Source organism: Betta splendens, chromosome 12 (assembly GCF_900634795.4).
Source record: "Betta splendens chromosome 12, fBetSpl5.4, whole genome shotgun sequence".
Taxonomy (NCBI): Eukaryota; Metazoa; Chordata; class Actinopteri; order Anabantiformes; family Osphronemidae; genus Betta; species Betta splendens.
The window spans coordinates 8,858,185-8,886,161 of record NC_040892.2 but is presented as its reverse complement, the minus strand read 5'-3'; the positions used below and the strand labels follow the sequence as shown (position 1 = coordinate 8,886,161).

At 49.9% G+C, this 27,977-nt stretch overlaps 1 protein-coding gene across 4 annotated transcripts; it reads left to right on the top strand.

Moving 5' to 3' along the window:
• Positions 1 to 1,291: 1,291 nt before the first annotated feature.
• Positions 1,292 to 27,865, top strand: arhgef28a (Rho guanine nucleotide exchange factor (GEF) 28a). Of its 4 annotated transcripts, XM_029169148.3 has the most exons (35): positions 1,292 to 1,546; positions 3,365 to 3,419; positions 6,722 to 6,866; positions 6,962 to 7,327; positions 9,181 to 9,370; positions 9,459 to 9,648; positions 9,891 to 9,960; positions 10,986 to 11,032; positions 11,193 to 11,274; positions 13,089 to 13,380; positions 13,474 to 13,645; positions 13,725 to 13,821; positions 14,063 to 14,149; positions 14,755 to 14,794; positions 15,524 to 15,625; positions 16,117 to 16,240; positions 16,752 to 16,887; positions 16,961 to 17,016; positions 17,114 to 17,174; positions 17,326 to 17,443; positions 17,536 to 17,651; positions 17,727 to 17,867; positions 17,955 to 18,205; positions 18,284 to 18,409; positions 18,490 to 18,607; positions 18,688 to 18,942; positions 19,011 to 19,087; positions 19,182 to 19,360; positions 19,449 to 19,540; positions 19,622 to 19,807; positions 19,894 to 20,117; positions 20,725 to 20,772; positions 21,326 to 21,817; positions 22,911 to 23,163; positions 26,346 to 27,865. In XM_029169148.3, exons 2-35 carry the CDS (start codon positions 3,387 to 3,389, stop codon positions 26,519 to 26,521), a joined length of 5,142 nt encoding a protein of 1,713 aa, XP_029024981.1. In that variant the 5' UTR covers positions 1,292 to 1,546; positions 3,365 to 3,386; the 3' UTR covers positions 26,522 to 27,865. The 4 variants fall into 4 exon arrangements, with proteins under 4 accessions (XP_029024981.1, XP_029024982.1, XP_029024983.1 ...); XM_029169149.3 differs by lacking the exon at positions 14,063 to 14,149; XM_029169150.3 differs by lacking the exon at positions 15,524 to 15,625.
• The last annotated feature ends 112 nt before the right edge of the window (positions 27,866 to 27,977 follow it).

Genomic DNA, 27,977 nt, shown 5'->3' with positions numbered 1-27,977 from the left:
TGTATAGAATGGCTTTTCAGGAAATGGGCCAACTCAAACAGCTTGATGGCAGTTGTAGGATAAGGACCTTTTTGTTTTCTGTGCAATAATGTTTTCTGCCTCCTTTATATCCTGCTGGTGCTTCATCACAGCACCAGACAAGAAGAAAGATATTTTTGTCCCGAGTCCCGCTTTGTGTGAAGTTGTTGTTGCTGTTTACTAGTTTGTTTGTCCAGGGCCACGGCTCGTTCATGCCGCTCTGATGACACCAGGGGGTCTTGGGATTCAAAAGCTTCCAGGTCAGTTGCATTTAGGAACTTGCCCCGTTCTGTCAAGATAAAGATCACACGCAACTCTGGGCTCGGTCTCGGTTGCCTTGCTGTGACAGCATGTGGGCCACAGTGAAATGCACAGTGGGCTGCTCCCGCCATCTACAGGACACATGGATCGCATTCAGTGAAACAAGTGAAGCAGCAAACACACTTATATTGTGTCTTAATGTGTGTGGGCACCATTTGTAAAAACTCTGTGAGTTGACAAATGTGGATTAGAATCTGAAAGGTTCCACAAGATGGCACCATTGTAACCTCTCTAATTTGAATATACCTTTATACATTTGCCAGCAGATGGCACCACAGTGGTGAATGTGGTGACCTGTGCTCCTTTCCTCAATGGTCTTTTTTTCTGCCTGATTAATCAAGACTCATTCGTTTAGCTCATTTATGGTGGATCCTACAAAATGAACTCATATTGCCATTTGTGTTACGCTGCAGCCTGTCAACCGTTATACAATGCGGGGCATCATTACCCATTATCAGTTGGTGGGATAAATGCAGGAGCAGGAAGGGTGGGAACGTCTTCTTGTTGTTTCCTGTTAATGTTACGTGTCTGTGGGTGATTAACAGAAATAACTGTACTTTATTATAATCATTAATATTATTGTAATTTCTGTCAAATAATGCCACACACAAACAAACCTAACAATTCAAGGTTTCGTTTTTTGTAATTCCTCAATATGGTTACATTAAAACAGTATAGTTTGCTATATCTGGAAAGTTTTACTTTATAGTATTTAGAACGTCTCATAAAAAATTAAAACTATAAACGTTATGCTTTAATTATGTTATGCTATATTATTTAATGTTGCATCTGACAAACTGAACCGTAAAGTATCAGTGTCAATTTGCGAATAGTCAAAGGCATAGATTCACGTCAGAAGAGGTGACACGAGGCTTTGGGTGAAGTATAAACAACGATAAAACGCCTCCCACTGCGCGGCGCGGTGCGGGAGGAGGTGCGGGAGGAGGGAGGCGAGGGGCCGGACCAGAGCGGGCTGCAAAGGGAGCAACTGTGGCGACACCTGCAAACAAACTCTGAGCCCAGTCTCTGCTGGGGCGAGTGGACGGATGAAACCCGGAGCTAATGAGTGGCGATGCCGAGTAACCGCGTGGGAGCCCTGTTTGATTGACTGCGACGGACAGAGGAGGTTTGACTGGAAAGATAAATGCGGGATCCGGTACAGCGGCTCGCGGACTTGCGCTGAAGCCTGAGAGAGACACGGCAGCAGGTAATGCAATATGAAAAACGCAAAGTAGATGCTGGGGAGCAGTAGAAAGAAGGCAAGAGGACTCCTGATACTTGTAAAGAGCATGTTTATTCTAATTGCTCTATCGCCTGTAGTTTAATTGATTATTAAACGCTCGCAGCCAGCGTTAATTCAAACGTTTTCTCAACACTTTCCCACTGAGTTAAAACTGTTTTATTTGGTTCTGGTGCGTTCACTGACCGTGCGGAGCGGTTTCACTTCCCGGTGAAAGCAGTAGAGGTCATTCATTGTTCCCGTAGGATATGTTTGTGTACTGTATAGTACACACAAACCTGTTTTCACTTCTTAGTGTGGTGCTTTTTCCACAAGTCCAGCGGCTCAGCAGTGAGGCTGACTTCCTCTAAGGTCTCATTCAAAGGGTTCCTCTATAGAAAAGACCTCGCTTGTATGTTTTAGACTGCACCTTTTGACAAACTCTCCTGTTTAACCAGTATTTAAGACATTATAATTGCAGTGATCTAAACAATGTGATGAAGGTTCAAACATGCACATTTTTCTATAGCCTTATATATGATTTGTCATGTGAGAGGAATTTGATTATCCAATCATGCATCACCTGAAAGAAATCTAAGGACAACAGGATTGGTTGGCATATAAAAATATTTCCATCGCATGTATAGATGTCAGAGAGTTTCCCAGATTCCTTTTGACAGCGTGCGTTCTCTGGTTATGTGTAATCTCTTTTCTCACGCTCGGCTCTGAAGCGCATGGCCACCGGCCAGCTCAGGTTTCGCATTCACAAAGGAACTTATCAGAGGCAAAAGTCAAGCTGAGGAAAATTACATGAAAAAACCCCTTCGTTTTAAACTGACCCTGCTTGGATACCTAGTCACATGATGATAATGAGAATTAATTTCACTCCCCTGAAAACGAATTAATCCTGATCACATGTAAACAAAAGCCGTTGTTGACCTAACAATGTTTATTCTGCTATATCACATAACCGTCTCCACTTCCACGTTAAAATAGCGGAGCCCCATTGATGAGAGTCGACATAAAACACATAGACGCCCATGCCTCAAGGAACGATCCTTTTGCACAAAACACTGAAGCCTGCAAACATAATAGGGGTATTATGGTATCGGTGCATTGCTGTATAAATGGACTATTATTAATGTTTGGAGATCTGTTCCTGTGGGTTGTCACCCTATAGCTTTGTTTTGGTAAAGTTACATACCACAGTCTTGGGATGGGCCCATCTTTGTAGGACAGTGTCTCAGTAAAATCTGCGAATGCATGAACAAGGGTGACCCCCCATGACTAATCCAGACGCCCGGTTTGTTAATCTGCAGTGCATGACATTTGCACAACAAACAGAGTCATGGCGGCGTGGCACCACCTCATGCAGATGAGCGTCTAGACTGAAACGCTGACACCAGCGTTCAAATAGCTTTGAAGCCATGCACTATTCACAGCTGACGAAGGCGAAGTCACACGAGCTCAGGTGTGTGCGTGTGTGTGTGTGTGTGTGTGTGTGTGTGCGGGTGATATTCTTACCTCCTGTCGCACACCCATGCTGGTAGCTGGTGTAGGAGTCACTAACGCCTCCTTAGCTGTTTCTGATTATTACTATAATGGCTCAGAAACATTTTCATCTGATTGCTTCACTTTGGAACAGCTTGTTCTGAAGCCTAATCAACGTTTGAGTGGAACGATCCACGGGCGAATATTTGATACGGTACAGTTCTGGAAGTGGAAACAACCTTAGAACGAGTACAGAGCGGAAAATGTTGGTTGGTTAATGCAGACATTATTGTAACATGAGTGTTTCCTCTGCAGGCGTCTGGTGGATGGGGAGAAAATGGAGGTGAACAGAAGAGAGGTGCCTCTATATGTAAGTGTGGGCATGTTTTCATTCTCTGCTGCGCTGGTGCCCTGACATGAGGGCGGCGCTCTGTGAATGCGTTAACTCTGACTGCTCGTCTGGATCTCGTCCCCGGTCCTCGTCAGGCCATTTTTCTTTTCGTCTACCCATCCCTTTCCCCTCTCTCCTCTATTTGACTGTGGGAAGTCTTGTTTCGTGGGTGAAACCCAAGCCAGGGGGAGTTGAGCCCCCGGGGAGGCCGGGTTTTACAAGTGACAAAGCTCTCTGCGAGCGCAGGAACCAGAATCAGAGTCATGTTTGGGTCCTGACTGGGTCCTGGATAAACACACAGGCTTCTGTTGCTTAGCATCGGCTGTGCTTGAGTTATAGCTTCAGACCTTATTTTTTGACATATCTGCCATGTTTTATTTCTTCCATCTGTAAATCCTCCCTCTCCCTTGGCCAGCTTCCCTCTCACCCCCGTTCCCCCGGTTGGTTCCGAGCCTGGGTGGGCCGGTCCCCGAACTGCTGCCAGATTCCTGTTTTGCTGTGTCACCAGTTCTCGCTCCCAAACGCTTGGCCTCCCCTCGCTCACAGAGCCCGATTGAGGACCCGCCTGAACCCCCCCCCCCCCCCCCCCCCCCCCCCCCCCCCCCCCCCTCCCGCATGTGACTCATTACAGGCTCCAGCACTCACACATACACCTCTCCATTAAGAGGAAGCGGCGTCTCCACCCTCTAAGGTCACAGCTCAACAGGAGCGACTCTCGCTGCTGCTGAATGAGGTCCAGATTTCAATGCCGGGCTTTGTGTAGCCAGGCAGCGGCACACTGCTGTGACATAAAGGCTGTTATTGTAACGCGCCCAGTAAAGTTTCATTGCACACCTCCACACATGCAGCATGGTGTCAGACCCTTTGCCGGTACTGTTTGGTCAGGTCAATGGATAAACGACTGCATTGAATTGCACGCAGCACGTGTGGGAGATTCTGTTGTTGGGAAAGTTTGCGTGCATGTCTTAGTAAAACTGATCCCGAATCAGGAAGTCCACGCCCACACTGGCCGTGACCGCGTGGATCCCCTGATCTCCTTAATAATTTTCTGGCCCAGTTGCCCAGAGAGTTGTCCTCAACTTTGTGCAGCTCCCACTTCCTCTTGGCAACACATCAAACTGCCCTTAGACCCTTGGGTCCTTGAATGCATCTTCAAATATCAAATGAGCATGAATTTGGGAATCCCGTGACTGCATTTAAATTCTGTTTAGCCAATAAGATGTGAAAGTGCGGGACGTGTGATGAATGAACCTAAAACGGGCCTGGCACCGCCCCAGTTTCACAGGCATCCTCTTCTGCGGCGTATTAGCCATTAGGACCGCCTGCACAGCAGATTAAATCAGAGGTATGTGTCTCACAGACCCACAGTGTGGTGCCTGTTGTCACCGTGAGCTCAGATGAGATTCTGCTTCGATGGGTTTGTTTTAGGTGTTATGTGAGAAGCACACACATATCACTGGAGTGCTGCTTTTGGAAGAATGTAAAGCATTCGTGCTTATAAACACGCGCTTCTACCTTTGATGTATTAGCTTTGCTTCAATGTGTGTGAGCCTTGGGCAGCTAATGGTCTAAATGGCTCTCAGCCTATTAATAGGGAGTGTGTTTTGGAGGATTTTGTTCCTAATGGGGACACGGAGGCCGAGTGTCACTTGCGCCTGTGCCTCCCACTGTGAGGAGCCAAGTCCCCGCTAACATCAGGATGTCCTCGCTCCGAGAGACGCGGCCGCTTTCCAGCTGTTTGTTTTGCTGCAGTGCCGGTGATCTCGGTCCCCTGACGTCACGCGGGTTGCACTCAGGAGATTGTGGCGGAGGACTGTGGAGCGGCTGGCTGCTGGTTTCCTGGAGACCACAGGCAGCAGATCTGTGATTCCCCACTGATTGGACCACATCATAATAAAAACACTCTGTCCCTGGTGTCTCATTGGATTCTTCACTTTAATGGAAACTAATAACACAAAATTCTCACCAGTTGTTATATTTATACAATCATTCTCGAAGGGCATACTATATCTGATAACCCTCCTAATGTCTACGTTGCATAAATAAAAGATTATGCACGATCTGAAAACTGCCCATATGGGAGGCATGAGCTGAGCAGCAAGGTGTTGAATATTTCATTGTTACTGGAGCAGTTTGTGTCAGGATAACGCCGAGATCAAAAAGACGGGCAGGGGATCACGTGAGTCTGATCTCGTATCAGAGCCCAGACGTGCTTCTTCATTCATCTCACCTTTATCTCCTTGGACTTGGGAAAGTCTGAGACTCCGATCGAACAGTGAGAAGGCTCCATATAAAAAAGTTTAAAGTTAAATCACGGCTTCTCTCGAGAGATGGGGAAAAATGAGTTAAACTCTTGACAGAAAGGGGGGGGGGGATGCAGGCTGGACCACAATTTAATCAAAACCTCAGGAACGTTGCTCCGCTTAGAAAACAAAGGGACCGTGTAGGATTTTAATCAAGTCATTTCATCCATTCTTCCGCACAAGCGCCCAGTGCAACATCTTATCGTTTTCTTATAGGGCAGAACAATCTGTGATGCCGTCAATGGCAGAAGTGATGCTATAGGTTGTTTGCGATGAAAACTTCGAGGCCAAATGAGAAGATCACGTTTTCAACTGTTAGGATCATTGTAAAACACACCACCTGTGCATACAACCCCACGCTGAGCACGGGAACAAAACACAACAAGGCCGATTGCATAAGCCTGGAACTTCAGCTATGCGGCCTCTCTTCAGCTGGAGGACAGCGCTCAGCTTTTATAAGCCAGCCTCTCATAATGTGGACAACTCAGCTTCCACTGTTTGGCAATAACTATTAATTATGAGGACAAAAATACTTCCCTTGTTTTGTTAGGGAATAAGAGGCACTAGACGGTCTTCCTGTGTGTTGTGTACGTTGTAACATCAATAGTTATATAATGCTATGAAAGCAATCAAGGCGCCACGAGTGTGAAGACATGGAATTATATAATGTCATGTCCTTCTGATAAACACTCATGAGATGTGGGTCACTGTCTGATGCAGGTTTACACGAGGTCAGTCGAACCAAAAACAAGGTCAATGATGTAACGGAAATAATGAATCTCATTATGAAGGTGGATGAAGGAGCGGACGCTCAGTGGGCAGCGGCTCTCATTGTGGGGAAATGACTGGCGTCTTTCTTCTTGTGCTCGGCCCCGTTTTCCCTCTTCCGGCACAGAACTCCGTGAGACCCGGACCACTCGATGATCCGTTTGGCTGTGAAGGTGGTCGCAGTGACGGGTCTCCTGTTTCCTCTCTCAGGGACAGGTGGAGGCCCACGTCAGGCTACGAGCCGAGGCGCCTGAAGACGCCCAGCTGTACGCCGTTGTGCAAGGCACCAGGCTGACGCACGTGACCGCAGCGACAAGAGGAGACGACGGGCTGGATCTCCGCTTCACAGTGCCTGGTTGGTCCTTGAGTCGACTCAACGACGCGCTCACGGACTTCTGCCATTACCTCACCTCATCCTCCATCTATTCTGCATCCCTCTGTTTCCCTTAGGCCACGACCTTGTGGAAGCTGCCTCCGTCACCCCCTACTTTTTCCTTGAGGGCCAAGTCAAGCCGTGTGAGGGCGAAGCCTCTCTCCAGTACGTTAGAGACGTGGCCCAGGAGACGGCGGAGTACCTGAGCGCACACAGGGACCACCTCGGGCCCCGGAGCTACCTAGAGGTCACCAGGAGGTTTTGCTCCTGGGAGCGGAGCGCCGACGAGGACCCCCCTGCTGCACAGACGGAGCCCAGCGAGCAGGATGCACAAGGTTCTGGTGAAGCCGGCCTCCGGCAGCTGGACGAGCAGATCACGCGGGCTCTGGCCAACATGGATTACCCTCCGCAGTGGAGAGACACCGACCGTCAGCCAAGAGAAGGTAAAGAAACAGGAAGTGAGTCTTGTATGGCTGGGTTTTATTTGCAGGAGGTCATTTAACAAAGGCTTCTGTCGTTCTTGCCTGTCGTTGATGCTTCCTGACACTGAAACCAGAGCAGCTCTCATCAAACAGCTTATTCGATCTATGTGATCTACTTCTGTGTGGATTAATTTCAGCGTCTCCGTAGAATCAAGGTCATTAAACCTTAAAGGACCTCAACGGGTTTTAGCTCGCATGTCCTAGTTTGTTCCTGTTTCCTGCATCATCCACAGAGGTCAAAGGTCAGGGATTGCGCTCTGCTCAGCAGACATGAGGAAACCTTTTGGATGAGTTGCATAAAGTCAGCAATTTTTTTTAGAGCCCAGGTTTTTTTTTAATTAAGTTTTGCTGTGACTGAAGGTTTAACGTTTATTCTCATCTCATCTATCATCTATCTATCAATCAGGCGATCAGACTCTTCAAGACCCTTGGGCTAAAATCGTTTCATGGCATTCTGCTGCTCAGAATGTCTCGAGCCCATCCAGGGATCTGAGCGTACAGCCCAAATCTTCCCTCACATGATGTGCACGACCTGCCAGCCAGGCAGGGAGTGGTGTGTTCCAAGGAGGGGGCAATTACTGCCATTACTGCTCTCCAGTCAGATTAGAGTCTCCCTTAGACCTCAGTGTCTATTAAATCATCATCTTCTGCACCGCACTCCAACTTCTCTACACCACAGCTGTGAGAGGAGTTTCTGGCCCCTAGTCATAGATTAAATTTTTGCGACTTTAGAGAAGTGACATCAGTCAAATGCTAAAATAATTATATAATATACGAGCTTTTTAGTCCTTGATTAACATTACTAAAGTAAAAGTTTTTTTTCAGTAAAACTGATAAATTAGGATCTTTTTAAAGTAGAACTGCTGGCAGAGCTGCTGTAATGGCCTGTATTACAGTACAGGTGGCTGGTGATTGTAGTGCATTGCCAGACTGTTGATCTTGACATGGACACAAAGGAACCAAGACCTGATCCAGACCAGAGCCCTCAACGAAGGCAGGTCCTGTTTAGTGCTCACCAGAAGGCTGCTGTTCATACAAACGCACGGTCTTTGGTGTCTGTGGTCGACCTCCAGAGTTAGATGACTCAACAGGAACATCGCAAAGATGCAATAGTGTCTAAAAACCTAAATAAACAGAGTTTGAACAATCATTCTTTTAGCATTGACCTGCATTAGATTGCACAGGATTTGCACGGCTTGCATGTTAAAACCAAACGTGGACTGGGTGCAAAATGCAAAGCAGCTGTCGGCCTCTCCGCTCCGTTTACCGGCTGTCATTCACTCTTTCAGTGGCCGCAATTAGTGGCAGCCATGTGAAAAGGGACAGGATCATCCAGTTCACCTGAGAGCGAGTTGGCAGCATCGGCGTTGCCACCACCCTGAGCTGCTGCTGCGCCGTATGAACTGTTTACATACCCCTATACCCACTGTTTAGGCTCCTACACCCCAGCGAAGAAGAGAAAGCGGTTCCACGAGAGCCTAGTGAGAGATCCGGTCCTTCTGGCTCTTGATGATATTGGTATACTCCCGATCTTATGTAACCCAGAGTCCTTCTGGCAAGTTACACTGACACATTCCGAACATACAGTATTTAGCAGATGCCTGAATACTGTACATTTGCAGAGTGAAGTTATGTGTGTATAGTTTACGGCGTTCCTCAACCCCGAGGCAGAAGAGGTGGATGTTCTGACTACTATAAACTCCAAACCAGTCTGTTTGACACGCAACTGCTGTGTTTTTACGGATTCTTGGCTGCACCTCGTACAAACAAGTAGTTCAGTGCCGCCGTCGACTTACAGTGTTGTTGCCTTTTAGTGCCTGAGCTCCAACCCGGAGAGACCCTGCTTCACCTGGCCGTGCGTCTGGGTCTGCTCCACCTGGCCCGCTTCTTGATTGGCCGGCCCCGAGGTCAAAGGGCGTTGACCTCACCCAACCAGGAGGGAGACACCCCCCTGCAGCTGGCGCAGAGGGCCGGAGCGGCCGCCATGTTGAGGCTGCTGGCAGCGTAAGGCTCCCGACGTCTAAAGAGTCCCTCCAGTAGTTTTACCTATCATGCAGTTATCCTATAATCTGGTTTCCCCTGTCCCCGTCAGGCCCGCGGGTCCGGCCGCCGATCCCGTCCCAGCCGCGTGCTGCGTGTGGGCCGACAGCTGCCGCATGCTGAGGTTCTGCTCCAGCACCGACTGCCTGGTCCTCACCGTGCGCCAGGGCTCCGGCGGCAGCGCCCGGGACGCCGTCATGCTCCTCCGAGACAGACTGGGCGACCGCCTCGTCCTCACACTGGTTAGAGCAGACGGCGCTTCATTGGAGTCCTTATTGGAGTCGCTCGCTTTTGTCCGCCGCGGCCACAGCTGGCGCGATAAGCGCGTTGACGCGGGTTTTTTTTGGTTCAGGCTTGTGTCAACAGCGAGCCCTCGACTCTGGCGCTCTTTAATAAGCAATCGGGCACGATAAGCGCTGGCCGAGTGGCTTTAGACGCGGTCAGCTTGATGTTCCAGCCACTGTTTGCTCTGCTTCTGTTCCAGATCAGTGAGCTCAGAGCTGATTGTGCTGCCGACAAGGGAAGCGAAGACGAGGCCTTTTTCACAAATGAAGGTAAAGGCGTTTATTGTACTGTAAGTGGTGAGTAAACTACGACGGGAAATAGGCTCAGATTTCACGTGTGCTGCTGTTGAGGTGGCTGTAATCACATATGTGACCACCTGTGATAGAACCCCCCCCCCCCCCCCCCATGCTGTCCACCGGCCTGAGCTGCACTGGAACACGTGCGTGACCCGTGTTGCCCGTCATGTGATAATGTTACCTGTCACACGGAGGCTCCGGCGGCGTAACGTGAGCTGCAGCAAACAGAAGTCACACACACACACACACACACACACACACACACACACACACACACACACACACACACACACACACACACACACACACACACACACACACACACACACACACACACACACACACAGTAGTACCTCCCAAGCAGCCGGTCAGTGCTGACACATGCAGTAGACCGTAACACACAGCGTGGTTACAGTCCAATTATCGCTGTCACACCGGTGGCAGCTAAAAACACACCACCTCAGACTCACACGCGCAAACGCACGGACGTCCAGACGTCCATCACTCACAGCCTGAAGACGCTGAGGACGCATTTCTCGCCGATGCCATAAAAGGCTCGCTCTCGTCTCCGTCGGTGGTTGTTCTCCTCCCTCCGTGAGCGCAGAGGGAAGGTCTCAGTCCTGTGGTGACACGCTCAGCTCGGCCACACGCACAGACACGGACGCTCTCGCTCCCGTTTAACCTGCGGGGCCTGGTTCTGGTAACCACAGCGACGGGAGGAGCGGCCGTATCGACGCGTAGGGAGAAACAGGAAGCGCCGCGCGTCTCCGTATTGACCTTAACCCCGCTCGTACTCAGACCTCATCCATTAATCTTTCTCAAAATAACAAGCTCACAGCGGGGGGGGGGGGCGTGTGCTTTTCCTCTGTACCCGCTGCTTTGGCCCCGGCGCAGCAGCTCATTGGCCAGTGGTCCATTCCTGGGTAGCGGTGTCACGTCCAGAGACAGACCTGTTGTCTTGCATTCAGCCCCTGGTTCAATATTTTTGTTTTGCACAGGCCCTAGAAAGGAGCTGCACGTGGAGGAGCAAGTGCTGGTGGACAGTGTGAGTACACACACACACACACACACACACACACACACACACACCATCATCTATACCCTGCACGTGTGGGAGACTCAGATTCACCGGCTCGTACATGCAGCTGCCTGTGTATTTGTCTTGATGCTTGACTTTTCCTCCTCATTGGTGCTTTTGATTAAAGGTTTTCGAAGAACAACTTGTTCTCTCCCTGGACGACGAGGACGACGAGGACGAGGACGAAGAGCGCCTGTCTTCATTATCTGGTATCTCCTCTCGTCTTTGCTCCAGACCAGAATGATTTTTCCATTTAATTATAATGGCAGCAATACTTTGGCATCTGGCTTGAACGATGAATGTGTAACTCATAAAAATACAAAGCACAACAGCATTTCTGTGGCTGTACCGAGCCGACGGGTGTGGGAACAATGCATAATGAGATGCTTGACAAGCCCTGACCGAAAACATTCCTCCTGTGTCACTGGCACAATATGTGGACCTTGTTTTTAATCCGATCATAGGAAATCAATACAGCATCAGCTTCACACGCACAGACAAGTATACACTGAGGTTGGAGATGCGCTTATCTTTGATTAAATAGACGTATTGTCCTCCTGGAGTCTCCTTACGAGGTCAGCGCCCCTCACTGAGAGGCTGCATCCAGGAATCTGCCCCGTCACTGGGACAAAGACAGGAATGGGGTCACGCTCGTCCCACTCGGACTCAGTGTGAGCTCAGAGATGCCTCCATCTGGCCTGCTGCCCCCCCCACACACACACACACAGAAGCTCTCCTGGGTCGGACAGTGGCGCTGTGTACTTGAAGCTAAGGGGGGGGGGTGTTAACAAGCTCAAATGTCCCGGGTTTATAAAGGCTGACATTTTAGGAGAGAGCGCATATTATTGGCGAGGGTTCCTTTAAAACCGCCTGCATGTGCAGCTCAACGAGCACAAACACTCTAGAAAACTCTGAAGAGGATGCTTAAACGTTACCGCCGTTGCCATGGCGTCGGCGAGTGCTGATTTCAGAGTCCGTTGTAAACTTCCGATAAATCCCGCTTCGCCTGTAAACTGTGCGAGCGCGAGGCGGAAAGTTGGGGCGTGTTTGTGTCCAACGGCCTGTCTCGAAGTGCTGAGGAGTGACAGCTTAAGGGCACTGGTCCCATTGTTTCCCATTGAATCGGACGTCTTCCATGTTGCTCAAGTCTCCTGTTGATGCAACTGCCTTTTGTTGTTATGAGAGCTCATCGGGGCTGTTGTGGTGCAGTAGCTGTCACGCGGACTTATTACTTTTTTTTTTCCAGACCTGTCAAAATGATCACGGAGGTTTTACTGAGCCCAACTCGTCACCCTTAGTTTTCCTTGGAGTCGGTGTGTCGATTACTCCACCAGCTGGGAGCGGCGCTTCAGCCCTGTCACTTTGTTTTTATGAAGCAGCGTTCCGTTTTTTTTTTATTTTTTTTTTTTATGTCTACGTGTGAAGCTGCGAGCGACCTGAGGGGATGAGACCCGTGGAGAAAAGAACGTTCCCGTTGCTCCGTGTGTTTGAGCTCCGTGGCTCCGCTGTGTGGGAGCAGCAGAGAGGAAATGCCTCAGTGATGCCCAGGATTTCCCTCACATTAGCCCACGCACGGCCAGTCTAGACATCAAAGTGCACACGGAGGCTGCTAGAAAGCTGGCATCCCATCAGGAGGGGTAATTTTCCATCCACCTCTTTTGTAGATAGCCACTTGTGTCAACAGCGCTGCAGTAATTAAATATTGTAGATACACACGTTTACTTTGCTCAGGTAGTTGTTGAGAGGAGCGTGACTCCGGTCCGGACAGAACTGCCCTTTAAAGGTCAAACAGGGGTTTGGTATGCGGTATGTCATCAGATTTTCCAATCTCAGCCCTAAGCCTCGACATTTAAGCAATGAGAGATCAATTAATTGTGGTGGCATTGATCCCAGCGGCTGGTTGTTGATGTGTTTTTGTCGCCGGGGTGCGATGTCTGGATGAGCGCCGCAGGAAAAACAGGCCCCACGTGGCCCCAGACGAGTCAGGAGGCGCCACTGAGTCAGTGCTGTCTGTGCCTCGCAGTGAGTGGCCGCGGCGGAGCCCACTTCTCCCAGTTCTCCCAGCGCGCCACAGAGCCTCCGCTCCCCGGCGTCGGCGGCGGGAGCTACGGCGTCGGCGGCGTGACGAGGGGCAGCACAGGGACCGACAGCGGCTTGTGGGACTCAGATGAGCTGCCGGCGGGCGACACCCCCCCGCCCGGTCCGGAGGACTCGCCGACGCTGTCAGCGGCCGACCGGGCCCTCGCCAGGCTCAACCGCCTCAACTCCCTGGCGAGCGGGCGCGGCAGCAGCCCGTCCATGGACTGCGACCTCAGGTAGTGGTTTGAAGGCTATTGTGTGTGTGTGTGTGTGTGTGTGTGTGTGTGTGTGTGTGTGTGTGTGTGTGTGTGTAACTGCCGTTGCTTCAGTCCCAGTCTGGTGGCTCTGGAGGTGGACAGCGAGGAGGACAGCGCCGAGCCCAAGTCGCCTCCGTCCCCGCTGTCGTCGGACGCGGACGCCAGGGAGGCGCTCCGTCTCTCGCCCGACGTCACGTGCGCCCGCGGCCACATGGCGTCGGCGGCGCACGAGCCCGGCACGAAGGTAGAACCGCCTCCGGTCGCCCACGGTCCCGTCGGAGGCAGCTCCTCATCGTTCCTGCTGTTTTGTTTTTCCTCTGTAGGACTTTGGGGACCAGGGCGTTCGACTGCGCTCCTACTCCTACTCGTCTCCCAAAATCGCCTTGCGTCCGACCCGTTTCGCCTCAGAAGTCAGTCCTGGTCAGTAGCACTGCAACACTAACACACCAACTAACAGCATTCACATTAACCAACCACCTGTTCTTTGGGTCACTAACGATGCAGCCTAACAGCTTTTACTGTGGGACATTCTCTTTAAATGGGATTAATGGGAGCGATATCAGTTTGAAGCTTGGGCAGCATCACGTATCAGCAGCTCCAGCTGAAGGTGACGTGGTGATAGTTATGAATGAGTGAGCAGCTCTGTGCACTGTGCCCGTAGATGCAGCCCTCAACAGTGTCAGCCACGGCCGATCTCTCCTTCAGGCCCTCTCTCTGTCTAAATCTCTGTCTCTGCTGCACCCTGGTAGTAAGTACCGGACACCGCAGCCGACGCACTCAGGCCTGTGTGTGTGTGTGTGTGTGTGTGTGAGCACTTTAGTGCCTGTGAGCTTGTTGTTTTGGTTCTGTGAACCCAAATAAGAAGTTTTTGCTTGTTTTCCAAACCTATGGGCTTTTTAATGACATGGATGAATATGATAAAGGACTAAGTTAAAGTAAAACTGAGTTGCAGTTAAAAAATGGACTGGGCCGATATGAAGTCATGAAACTTTAATGACCTCGCTGTGTGTTTGCATGATCGTCTGTGTGGGAGCGAACGGAGACACCCAGGTTTTCTGTGACGACACAAACCATTGATGGCTTTTTTCGTCTTTGTGCTTCAGCTTCTGTGTGTGTTGTCCTGCCCTGATCGCTCTACCCCCCCCCCCCCCCCAACTTGCACATCAGCAGTAATTGCATTCAAGTGCTTTTATATACAGTAGACGTGTGCAGACGGAGAACAGCTACTATGGTTAAATGAATGAGCCTGATCAGTGCCATGGACGTGTAGTGCAGCGTGTTGTTTAGCGCTTAGCTTGTGTGCGCGTTGTGATCGATACTTGGTTAAAGGACACGTTTCTCTTGTGTTCACAGAGCAACGGGCCTCCAGCATATCGGAGCAGTCGGAGAAAAGGTAATTCTGCATTTCATTCGGATTGAAATTCCATGTTCTCTGACTCGGCCTCCTCTCAATGTTATTTGATTAAAAAGGCAGCATTCGTTGGTCACACGTGTAAAGTGTGTGTGTGTGTGTGTGTGTGTGTGTGTGTGTGTGTGTGTGTGTGTGTGTGTGTGTGTGTGTGTGTGTGTGTGTGTGTGTGTGTGTGTGTGTGTGTGTGGATGACTACCCGGTTGCCTGGCGACAGCGGCTGCTCTGGGAAGTTTGCTGCCATCTTTTATCAGTCCATTGTTTCTCGATGCGAATCAGTGTCTTTTTATTACATGTATTATGTTTAGGCTTTTGCAAAACACACGTCTGCGTAGCTTCTCTTCAGTAATGAGCAAAGTCCCGCTGTGTTAAGTTTGTGAAACTGGAGTAAACAGTGAAGCTTTGTGTGGCGTCTGTCGTCTCCAGGACAACAGGTACTAATTTAGCAAAAAGGACAGCGCTTCCTTATTTGTCTTCCGCTCCACTGAGAACAATGCCATCTGACATTTCCTTCATGGCACCATCACACACTGTATAAATACTCCGTTTGTACTGGCACGCCTCAGTAGCGCCACCTGTTGGAGGAGCCCAGCCCTCACGCGCCTCCGTCCACACACACCGTTTGCATCTGCCATGTTCATTCCAACAGGTCTCACAGGCTCATTGGCACAGAAGCGTCAGCATGTGTGTCCGTGTGTGTGCTGTTCCCCACAGGGAGCTTAGGTTCCGTAGGCGCGCCCAGTCTGCTGATGACGAAGGCAGCGTGGAGCTGGCAGACTCCCTGCAGCATCTCACCCTGTCTGAGTTCCTCAAAGAGTGAGGATGAACTTTGTCCACTTGCTGAAGTTTCCTCAACCGTCGGGAAACAAGCCCAAACTAACTGTAGAAGCCCTGCAGCCTCACAGTTTGCCACATTAAACTGGACTGGTTTAATGTGGCATGTCCTCCCTGTCCTCCCATCATCTTTCTTGTCTCATCACTTCTTTGCTCTGATCTTGTGCAGTCTCCTCTCTGTCCTCCTGTCTCCGTTCCTGCTTCCTGTTTCTTTTTTAAGTCCTCCCACGTCGTTACTTCTCAGCATCTCTAACAGAAAAACAATAAAGCACAACGAGTATTGACATGAAGCATGTTTTTAGCTGCTAACATTTCCACTAACCTAAATTTACCTTCACAGCTCAGTGATGCAGCGTATGGAGACACTTTTCTATTCAATAGATGCTCATTGTTCTTTAAGCTTATAAGAACATACATGATGATCTTCACAGACCGTAAAAGATTAAGCAGACCTATTTAAACTTTTATTACAGAATTGAAGAGGAGGAGTTGGACAATTACAACATCCCAGTTAAGGTGGAATCGGAGAAGTACAAAGTCATTCGCACCTTCAGTTTTCTCAAATACAGGATGTCCAGTGCACGTAACAAGACCAAGGTAGGTCCAACCCATTAGGCCTGTGTCTTTTAAAACCTAAATAGATGTACAGTGTGTAAAAACACATAGTAATGGCCCGAGTCCCGGTTCTAGACTTTGTCTTTCTGTTATCTGGGAGAGACACAACCAGGAAATGTTTCTGGGAATAACTCAAGGTCAGAGTGACAGACCCAACACGGTGTCCGGCCTTTTTCCTTTTAATGATTAATCCCCTGTTGTTGAGTCAGCACGAAGGCTGGAAGCCCTCCCCAACCTGCATCTGTTGTTTACGCCACGCTCCATTTCCTCGTCACAACGCTTTCTTGCGGTTTGGGGAAAGGTGGAGATTCCTGACAGGCTCCTTTATGGGAAACTTCACTCCTAAAATACATACTCGGTTTACAGAATTATTAAATTAGGTTCTGCTTTGATCAGGTTCTGCTAGGTTACAGTACGTTGCCGTACACACTTTGCTCTCTCTGCATATGTGGGCTCTCTGTTTATTTTTATGTCTCTGGCATGGCTTTCAAAGGGCAAAGGGAAGGACAGAGAAGCCAAGGACCGGCAGCTGAATGGACATCGCTTCTCGTCAGGGCCCTGTTTAGGCCCCACCGTGTGCGTGGTGTGTGACAAGCCAGCATCAGGAAAGGAGCTGCTGCATTGTTCTAGTGAGTGGGAATGAAGAATCTTGCATTTGTATTTAAAAGAACCCGGCGCTTTGATGACGTCCTTCTGTTCTAGGTTGTACTGCCATCGTCCATAAGGGCTGTAAGGACGCCGTCCCTCCGTGTCTGAAGGTGAAACCCGCTCTTCCCCGCTCGTCTCTACTCGCGTCAGCTGTTGCACCACTTGTTTGTAACCAGTGTCCGACTCGCTCTCATTTGTATCACTTAGAAGCTTCATGACAAATACAGCGTTACCATGGTGAAGAACAAGACCGCATCTCTACCGCAGAGTGAGTTTACAAGACACGGGGTCAATGATCAGCAACCGTTTCACCGTCCAACTGTCATGAAGCCGTACCCGTTTCCTCAGTCACACATCTTGACCTCACTGAGTGTGAACCTGTAAGTTGATTTATTTAATATTTTTTCTTGCTCTGTCAGATTTCACCGTGAGAGACGTCCCCGTCTCTACTTCCCCCCCAGTCATGACCCCGAAGGAGAAGAAGGACCCCCTGAGCCAGTCGACCTCTCTTCCTGGAAGCTTCCACAGCAGTGACGGGTGAAAAGCCAGACTATTCTACATCACACGCAGACGTGTCAGCGTTGAGAGGAACACTGAGGCAGTGCTCGTTCCTCTCCTTTCCTCCTCAGGCGCCTCAGTGAAAGTTCAGAGACGGAGTTTGACGTCGTGAAGGCGACCGGCCAATCGGACGACCTCCTGCCGACTCCAACGTCCTCGACCTCCACGGAATCCTCCTTTGGAGAAGGTTTGACTAAAGATCTTTGTCCAAGGCTCGCATTTATCTGGCGGATGCATCAAAGTCCACTATTTGTGCCCACAGACTGTGTGGACGCGTTCGTCCACAGCGACATGTCGGCGGACGCCGTGGATTACAAGGCCGAGTCGTGGAGTCTCATCGTCGAGCACAAGTTCTGCAAGAAGCAGGACAAACAGGTTGTCAAGAGGCAGGACGTCATCTACGGTGAGCAGTCGGAAACAGAGCCACTCCGGCGTGTGCGTGCTGCGCTTTAGGCCCGGATAAAGTTCTGTTGTTGCACCTCCGCCGCAGAGCTGATGCAGACGGAGCTGCACCACCTCCAGACGCTGCACATCATGGCGGAGGTGTTCCGCCGGGGCATGAGGGAGGAGGTGCAGCTGGACGCGGAGGCCGTGGAGCGGGTCTTCCCCTGTCTGGACCCGCTGCTCGTGTGCCACCACGCCCTCTTCGCCGCCTTGAAGGAGCGGCGGCACACCTCGGCCCAGCCCCACGGGCACAGGAACTACCTCATCCGGCGCATCGGCGACGTCCTGCTGCAGCAGGTCGGTTCAGGTCCCAGGACCCAGAGGCGCGAGCGCCGGTGGAGCCGTCACGGCAGTTTGCGTTTTTTTTTCCCGCAGTTTTCGGAAGAGAACGGCGAGAAAATGAAGCAGGTGTACGGAGAATTCTGCAGTCATCACAACGAGGCCGTCAGCTTCTTCAAAGAACTCCAGCAGCATAATAAGAGGTTTCAGAACTTCATTAAGGTACTGAAATACCGAGAGGATGTTTTTGTGCAAATGAAAACTTTAAAGTAATTCTAATATCTTTTTGCTTTGATTTTAAGCAACAAGGCAACAATTCATTGGTGAGGCGGCGTGAGATCCCAGAGTGCATCTTGCTGGTGACCCAAAGGATTACGAAGTACCCAGTTCTGCTTGAACGGATACTACAGTACACGCAAGGTGGGTCGTCTGCTGCCCCCTGCTGGTGGTTTGGTAGAAAGTCATTTGGTCCTCACGTATCCTCCTCCCTCAATCACCAGAAGGAACGGAGGAGCACGCCGACCTGTCGAAGGCGCTGGCTCAGGTCCGGGAAGTCATAGCGGCCGTGGACTCGCGGGTCAGCGAGAACGAGCGGCACCAGAAGCTGCAGGACGTGTGCAGCCGCATGGAGAACCGCAGCTCCATCAAGCTGAAGAACGGCCACACCTTCCGCAAGCAGGACATGATGGGCCCGGGAAAGGTGCTCCGGTACCAGGGCCTGCTGCTGTGGAAGACCGCCACGGGTCGACTGAAGGGTGAGGCTTGATGGGGAAAAAAAAACATGGTGACTGGAAACATTTTCTATTCACGCTCTCCTCCACAGATGTCATGGCTCTCCTGCTCACAGACGCGCTCATCTTCCTACAAGAAAAGGACCAGAAGTACACGTTTGCGACTGTGGTGCGCCCGCATTCATTCCCAATGACTTATCTCACGTAGCTCCATTAACGCCTTTTTGTAACAGAGCATATTTTTCCTTTTTAAAACCCTGCAGGACCAGAAGCCTCCAGTCATCGCGCTCCAGAAGTTAATAGTTCGCGAAGTAGCAAATGAGGAGAGAGGAATGTTCCTGATCAGCGCGTCGGCCGCGGGGCCCGAAATGTACGAGGTGCACGCGTCCTCCAAAGAGGAGAGGAACACGTGGATGAGGCTCATCAGACAGGCCGTAGAGAGGCGAGTGTGTCTTTGTGTCTGCACCAGTGTGTCTGAATGAAGCAAAGGGGGGTTCAAGACAAACGATTTCATTATTATTGCCTATTAGCTGTCCGGAAGAGGAGGAGGAATACACAAGCGAGTCTGAGGAGGAGAAGCGAGCTGCCGAGGCGCGAGTTCAGAAGATTTACAAGTTGCAAGGTATTGGTATATAAAAAAAAAAATCCTAGTGCTCTTCATTGCAAAAGCGTGCGCTTACTGTTGGAACCGCCCGCGCCTCAGAGAGTCTGACGAGCCACGACCAGCGGATCTGCTCCAGCCTGGAGGAGAAGCTGCACGCGTACGCCGCGCTCTCCGCTCTGGGCGGCCGGACGGAGGCGGCGCCGGCGGAGCCGCGTCTGCTGGTCCAGCCCGACCCGGAGGAGCCGCCCCAGGCCGCGGTGCTGCTGGTTGCGGCGCTGCAGGAGGGTGAGGACGAGTCATTGACTCATAACACACTAGATAATGGAGCTTAAGGTCTGAACTGACCCAGATTCACTGCGTTTGTGTCCCAGCTGAGAACCTGAAGGCCACACTCTCCTCCAAGGCCGGTTTAGCGGCCAGTTCCAGCCCGGACCCCGACACAGACTCGCTGTTTCCTGCCAGCCCTGCGCCTCTGCTGGAGACCCCCTCAGATCCCTCTGAGGCCTCACCCGAAGCCCCCGAGCCCAGTGAGAGCAGTTCCACCGAGGACCTGGTCCTTCAACCTCCATCTGACTCAAATGACATTGACCTTAAGGTACAGGACAGTGGTTTGGTGCATAATCTACATTTACCTAATTGCAATGCTCACTAAACCCTTGTAATAAGATGAAGTATCCGATACTTTAAGTTTGTGCCTTTGTTATGGTTTGGATGGCGGAAGCGGAGGCAGCGCAGGTTATTAGAGCCTCTTGGCTCCACCTGAATGTCACCTCTTTCCATTTCTCCTCAGATTCGTGGCTCAAGATTGCCAACAGTTGTTTTAATAATTTAGCGCGGTCTATTAGAATTACATTTCAGTCCCGGTGTGATGAATCATTGATTGGCTCAGAATAAAGGAAGAATGCTATTAAGCTCCCAGAGGTACTGCACCATTAAAAATAGATATGGAGTATTCCACTGTTGTACCGCTGTTTTTGTGCCCTGTGTGGTAAATGACTATGATGAAATAATGTTCCTAGCATAATTGCTAAAAGTGTATTAGGGTGTTTTGCTGCCACCAGGGGGCGCACACGCTGCATGAACAAACCGCGTTTCTAATTCCCAGGTGTTGAATTTAACGCTCCTGGTACTTATTTCCAGGAGCGTCATTAATATTCGAGCTGCCTGTAATTTATATCGATTTTACTTTTGTTTTTTAACAGGTTGCACAAAGTGTCCAAAACCTGACTCAGTTGCTCTACAGTCTGCAGGTCAGTGCGTTCATCTTGATTATCCTCACTACCCAGTATGAACAGTATGCTGGTATCACATGCAGTTGAGATGGAGGCTTTCTTATGCTGCAGTTAGAGTCTATTCTAAACATAGCGAGCTATAGGAACGAGGATGCATGTCATGTTTTTTTGGCTGCCAAGAGGCATAGAGAGTCTTTTGTTTCCCTGTATACACACATTTACATTTCATACCAAAGAGGTGTGTGTGTACGTGTGTGTGTGTATTTGTGTGTGTGTATTTGTGTCTGTTTGTGTATTTGCATTTGGACTTGTGCTTTCAGTGGATCTGTGTCAGTCTGAGGGTTCTGATCACGTTCCAATTTCCATAGTCAAATGTCTGTCTCCTTTCTTGCACATTAATCTGAAAAACCACAGTTTATGCATGTGGTCATAGGATCGTCTCACCCTATACAGTAAATGATGCTGTTGTCCTCGCAGCGCGGTCCAACAGCGGCGGTGATGGTTTCCGTCACATTTTGCCATTCAAATCACCACCCTGTGCATTTCCATTAACCCTAACCCTGTTCTCCAGGCTTCTGTGACCATCCAGGACACCTGCTATGAGGTCCAGAGGCTCCTGCTGCAAGAGGCTGGACGCCCCTCTCCTGGCCCTCAGCGGCGGCACCTCTCGAGCTTCCGCGGCAGCACCCTGCAGGAGCAGGAGAAGCAGCGCAACCTGGCCCAGCAGCTCCAGGACCGACTGCAGCAGGAGAGGGAGCGCTGGGAGAGGGAGTGCCAGGCCAAGGAGCGGCAGCAGGAGGAGCAGGAGGGCGAGCTGGAGGAGCGCGAGCGCCGGTGCCGCCGCGAGGCCGAGAGGCTGAGGCAGAAGCGGGCGGAGCTGGACGAGCAGCTGGAGGAGTACCAGCAGAGCCTGGAGCGGCTCCGGGAGGGTCAGAGGAGCGTGGAGGTGGAGCGCCAGCACCTGGAGAGCCAGCGGATGCTGCTGCAGACCTGGATGCACGGGCGGCAGCGGAGCCTGCCGGCGGGCCGGCCTCGCATGGTCATCCCTCTGGACGGCCAGCAGGTACTGGAGCGGCACACGCCAACGCCCGCGAGTGGGGACTCTTGACCCCGACACAAGCGCGCTGCGGCTGCGCTGTGTTTATGGAGTCTTTCATGGCTGGAGTCATTAAGGAGACGCTTCTCTCTGACAGCTGTCGGCCTGAGTTACGCCGGTGGACTCATTTACACGGAGCAGCTCAATTCCCTCTCGATATGTGACCTGTGATAATGAGAGCAATTCCGGCGTCATTTGTCTTGGTGCTCCAGCAGCTCCACTCGCCACCCATCCTAATGATTGATGATAATTAAATCATCGCAAATAAAAGCCCTGACAAAATAATTAAAACCAGCGGCACGCAGCCCGAGAAAGCGATCAATCAAGTGCAAAAGGGCTCAAGTTATTGACACTTTGTTTGAAAGGCACGACGGCGAAATCTCCCCTGCAGCTGGAAGGCGTGGAAGATAAAGGGTTCCGCTGTTCCCGGCGCCCCTCGAGTCCCCGTGAAACAAATATAGCGTGTAACCCCCCCCCCCCCCCCCCCCCCCCCCCCCCCCCCCCAGGCGTGACAGCGGTCCCGCTCTCCCTCGTTCATTTGCACCCCAGCTTTGGGCTCTCGCGGGCCGGACCTGCCGAGGCCTCGAGTTCTACCTAACGTGGCATCAGGCGGTTTGACATGTGACGGATGCCCTAATGTTAGCTATTTTTTTTTTTTTTTTTAATTAACCGCCTCAGCTCAGGCAACAAAGGATGTGAGGATGCAAAAGGAGGGAGGTGTTGGAGGAGATTCATTTTTCACCCTGCTATAAAAACATTCACATCTGGAAGCTTCCAGAACAACATGCTGTCTGCTCACTGACCAGTTTAATGAGCTCCAGACACACTCCTCATACAGGTGTGGCTTGTGAAGTCCAGAATGTTTTCCGGGATCCCTCCTTAAAACACGCATCGCCGCATTTCTAAGGAGCCGTGTTGAAAGATTTCCCAAATGTAAAAAGCATCCAACCATCAGTGTCCATTCTTCGTCCAATCTGTTTAAGCTGCTTTCATTCGCAGGAAGAGGTCTGATTTTTATCTCCGTCCGCCTGATGCCTGCGTTGTTTGCCTGTTCCCTCAGGGGCCTGGGTTGAGTCAGTCCAGGGGCCACGTTGGGAACGGCTCCGTGTTTGTGAACGAGGCCGCGTTCATCAGCACCGGCATCAACAACCGCCATAAAAGAAACGATCCCAGTGCCCACAACTGTCTCAACAGCCTGCTGGCCAGATCCAGCGGCAGGCAGACCCCCAACGGCCCCCACCCCCAGGGGTGGGGGACGGGGACGGGATGCCTGTACAGCCCAGCGGAGAGGACGGGGACGCACACGCCCACGGGTGAGAACCAGCAACAAGCTGTAGCATCTGCAGTCATATGAAATATGGCACTAAACTGTAGCTGCAATTTCCTGATATCCTCAAATTGTTTGTTGGGACAGTTTAGGCTATGTACCAACACGTTAATGTTAAAGTGGCAGCAAGTAGTGAAAAGTGGGTATAAAACAGCATAAGGAGTTTTATCATCAAGGCCAAAGTCTGTGAAATGTTGAGGTCAAATCCTACATCAACCAAGAAAGGAAGAAAAAAATGGACAGTAGATAAATTAGGCTTTCACCGTTTTATTAAATCGTGGTTTTAACTACACCAAATAATTAGTAAGCCCTTTTGATAGAAGCATGTTTGACATATAAACATCTGCTAATCCATAAAAATAATCAAATTGAGCATCGTTGTGAAGTCCTGGCTTTAGCCTGCTTCTGCTGCTCTTCTCTGTGAGAATGTAAACAAACCCACTGCCTGCACTGGTTTCACCCATGTATGTGAACGTGTACTGTACACACACACACACACACACACACACACACACACACACACACACACACACACACACTCCTGCGTCCCCGCTGAGGCCTCGTCTGTCCTTCCTCACAGTTAATCAGTGTCTCTTGACAAAGAAAGCGCCCCCTCGTCCCCGTCACCTCCACCTGCCCCCGCAGCGAGCCACGGCCCCCCCGTCTGCCACAGGAAAAGGAAAATCAATGGTTCCTCTATCCATCGACTGGCAGGGCAGACAACGGCATGTGAATCACAGTTCAGAGGCGATGCCTGACTGATTGGGACATCGATCCGGAAAAATCTTTACAAAACTCATTACAGCGCGGACTTGTCATCGCATCAGGCGAAGGGGGAGGTGAGAGGAGGCGGACGAGCGATGCGGACGCGTATTCATCCCCGCTCCACGTTTGATCCGATCGCACACGCGCTCATTCTGATGTTCAGGGGGAAATTACCGGTTGCACGTGGCGTGTCTTTCAGCCGTCATAAAAGAGGGCGAGTGTTGGCTGCACCTAGTGGACTTTGTTTACCAGCCATGCCAGGCTGCACAATCCCTTCCTCATTGATCAGCTTTTTAACCTTTCCTCATTATTGAGCAACAACAAGCCCCAGTGAAACATGAGTCACTTGTTAACAAGCCCGGGGCGTAGACATGGCTGCAAGCTCGCAGCACAGGGTGTGTTCTGCTTGACGCTTACCCACAATGCATTCCTCAGTCCGTCCCATGGGAGCCTGTAATGAAGTGATGCTAACTGAGAAATTTCCATTATATTTAAAGAGTCATTTGAGCATTTTATATACAGTATTAGATTTTGAAAGCTTTGCAACTTCATACTGGATCACACCCTCTCTGGTATGTGGAGGAATCTGGTATCGCTTCCCATCGTGTGAAAGGAGAAGGAAACTCTTTCAAACGCAAATCGCCCTTTTGTTGCCGACAGTCACGTGGAACAAAATATGATCTCGCTTCTCATCCTCACTTTGAGTATGTGAAAAATTCTTCTCATGAATAGACACTTACTGTACACACACACACACCTTTTTCTCATTCAGTGGATTTCCATAATTTGTTCCTGTAATAATCTTGGGGAACCAGTTGGTCGGGATGTCTTGAAAGTCATCTCCTCCGATGACTGCATTGGCTTCTCACCGCTCACCTTTTCATACAAAGGATGAGAGCATCATGAGTCGGCGGAGGAAGAAAAGCCGGACGAAACCGATGCTCTCCAGTCACACCTGCGTAACGTGCTGCGTGATGCACACTAATGGCCGGACGATGCTAATGGCTTCTTCGCTCAATAGTGAGCTCATGGCTGGAACGCGATTAAATAGAACGTGATACGTTCCGACAGGACCAACCTGAGCACGCAGCCAAGGCCCGACGCATTGATCATGCATGACTCAATGAACACCACCAAACATACAGTACAAAGATGAGACATGCTTTTCTTTAGCGCATGATCTTCTCACAGATATCTTTGACTTTGTGCAGACACCAGCTACACGGAGCAGTTCAACCACACTCAGGATTGATGTTCATTAGCGACAGCTGAGACGACCTGCAGGCAGCAGCGTTTGTCATTTTAACCGTTACCTCGATGGTCAGAGGTGGCTTAAAGAGGATAAGCTGCCCAAAAACTGAACACTACGCTCTGTCTGCTAATGATGAATAGCTTCAGAGTCCAGTGAATCCATCGTCAGTGTTGGAAGACACGTATGTGTCCAAATTATTTTTCTCACCCACACACAAATGTTAGCTCACCCTTGGCACAGGAGAGCAGCACCAGCAGGTTGTCAAAACTATGTATTAAATATTATGCTCATCTTAACAAAATCTATTCGAATGTTCCCAAATCGGCCCCATCACAGACGTCCCTATTAATAACGCTATCATCATTTCACCACATGGATAAAGCTCTAAGGCAGGGATCGAGTGTTATTGTCATGGAACAGCACGCTGACTCATCTATCAGAAACTGGGCCTATATGTTGGCTAACAGAGCTAATCTAACAGACTCTTATGTAATTAATCAAACGGGGACACTTTCCTACAGGGACACAATGAGGCAATTTATAGTTCACGCCATCTGTTACCATGACAGCACACCTGCCCTAATGCTAGGCAGCACCCACCATGCAAAAAACTGGAAGAAGGCAAGCACACATATGTAGACGCTGCCCAAAAGCACTTTGTCTTTCAGTGCTCCTTTAATTAATAACGATGGTAAAAAGCCATAAAGTGAAGTCCTGTAGTAATGATGGAGAGTTCTAGACTCCGTGACCTCCGCTGCTCGTTCTTCTTCATGTCCGGGTTCTCATTTCCTCATCGCTTCATATCAAGTGTCAGGGGTAAATGGCTGAATCTCCATCATAACGACCGGTTTTGGTGACAGAAGGTAATGATGAAGGAGACATATTGAAATGGAGGGGGGGCTTCACGTTTTCCCCCTCAGCGTTGCGCACGAGGGAGCAGCAGAACTGCAGCAGCTGTGTTTGATCCGTGTGCTGCTGGTGATTCCACGAGTGGGCTGAACAATTAGACTGAGCTCATTAAACAAGTGGCTGCACGTCCCGTTGTGGTGCTTGTGTATCAATGCTTCCTACAGAATAAAATGTTATGCATCTTCAGAGGCATTTTCTTCCACACAGAGCACCATAATCGTGCCTTTCATGTGCCCACGCAGATCACAGCAGCCACAGCTATGTTGGGGGGACCTGCTCGTCGACAGCGAGCGGCGCTGACCCATATCCGGTGCTCCCGCATCCCGGCCGCTCGCAGCTGGACCTCGGTGCACTGGTTTCCTTGGAGACTGAAAGTGGCGGGGAGGAGGGCAGGGAGGAAACCATTGTGTACCTCTGAAGGTTGATACATGTGAGACGCTAAAAGGACGACGTGCCGCCGGAGCGAGACGGAGACGTCGATGAGGTGTCATGAAGCGGGTCTGGATCAAGGCATCTTCAGACAGCATCTCACTGTAAAAACATTTTTTCATGGTGTGGAAGAAACAGAGATGAAGAAAGCGAGGTTGTTTCAGATTCAATCCCAAATGTGTCATGAGCCTTGGCTTGAGCCACCACTGGGTGTTAAGTCCTTTTATTGTCTATTTGTGTGTGTGTGCGGCCCTTTATTGACTGCCTGAGCCCCTGCAGCCTCTTCCCCTATATGCGCTCTACCGTCCATCCCTCACTGCCGTCCTTTCTCAGGTCCCGCATATCTTGTCCCTCGAGCACTATATTTAATAAATTTTCCAGAGAGGGAGAAAAGGCGTATTCCCAATATGAGCAAAACATCGGACTGCTTTTCAGTGGCGGGTACGTCTCCTGCCATAAAATAAATGGACTCGCTTTCATTTGGCAGATATGCTTTGTTTATTTACAAGCCGAGCAGAGCGTGAAGCACAAAACATTAGAATTACATAATGACATGTTGTATTTCTTTTCCACTTTTTGCTTGTAGCCGTCATTTTATTTTTTTCACTTGGCTCCAGCATTTAGGACATGTTGAATGAGTGCAGATGTGCTACTGTGTCAGGTGTATGAGCATCACATCTGTTCCTGCAAAATGTAAAAAGGCGATTCAACATGTGGAAATATGGTGATTTATAAAGTTTAAGCAATAATGTGACATTTTTGTTAACGCTCTTTCTTATTGTTTTCGCGCACATGCTCTTTCATTTACAGCCATACCAGCAGCGTATGCTCCAGGGAGCGCTATGTCTCAGTTAGTCGGTTCAAGCAGCTGGATGGATTTGCAATTTAAAAGACAATCATAGTCCCCAGAGGATAATTTCTAGCCAGGTCGGGGGATTTTCCTCTAGTGCCATGATGAGTTTTGCATTTGTCATGTTAAGTAAACTGTTGTGATGGCTCAATATTGGCTCAGAATAATGACGTTGCCTCATCGGCCATTAAAACATTACACACCTAGTGTATTTACCTTTACTTTCTCATGGGCATTTGTATGTGCTATTGCTGAAGGTGTGTCTGTGTTTTTTTACAGACACTATAGAAGAACTGATTTAATAACAAAAACAGTGGCAGTATTTGATGTCATGTTTATATTTCTGTATATGTTTATTTATTACAGTTTTCTTTCACAGTGCTTGGTGAAGGTTCTGCTGTACATAGACCTGATGAACAGGTGTGTTTCCCTGTGTGTTATGTATTCAGCCACAGCTGTACTGATAAAATAACTATGACTTAATTTGAATGAGTCCTGTGTTTCTTGAGGCTATGAATCGGGGCTTTATTATATTATGTCTGATGTTTTGTCCATGAGTCAATGTATAACCAGCCTAACGTCAGCTGGGCTCCAG

Coding starts and splice junctions, on each gene's coding strand:
- arhgef28a (XM_029169148.3), top strand. CDS start 3,387: ATGGAGGTGAACAGAAGAGAGGTGCCTCTATAT. Junction 11,033..11,192: donor AGCAAGTGCTGGTGGACAGT/GTGAGTACACAC, acceptor TTTTGATTAAAG/GTTTTCGAAGAACAACTTGT. Junction 19,808..19,893: donor GGTTGCGGCGCTGCAGGAGG/GTGAGGACGAGT, acceptor TTTGTGTCCCAG/CTGAGAACCTGAAGGCCACA.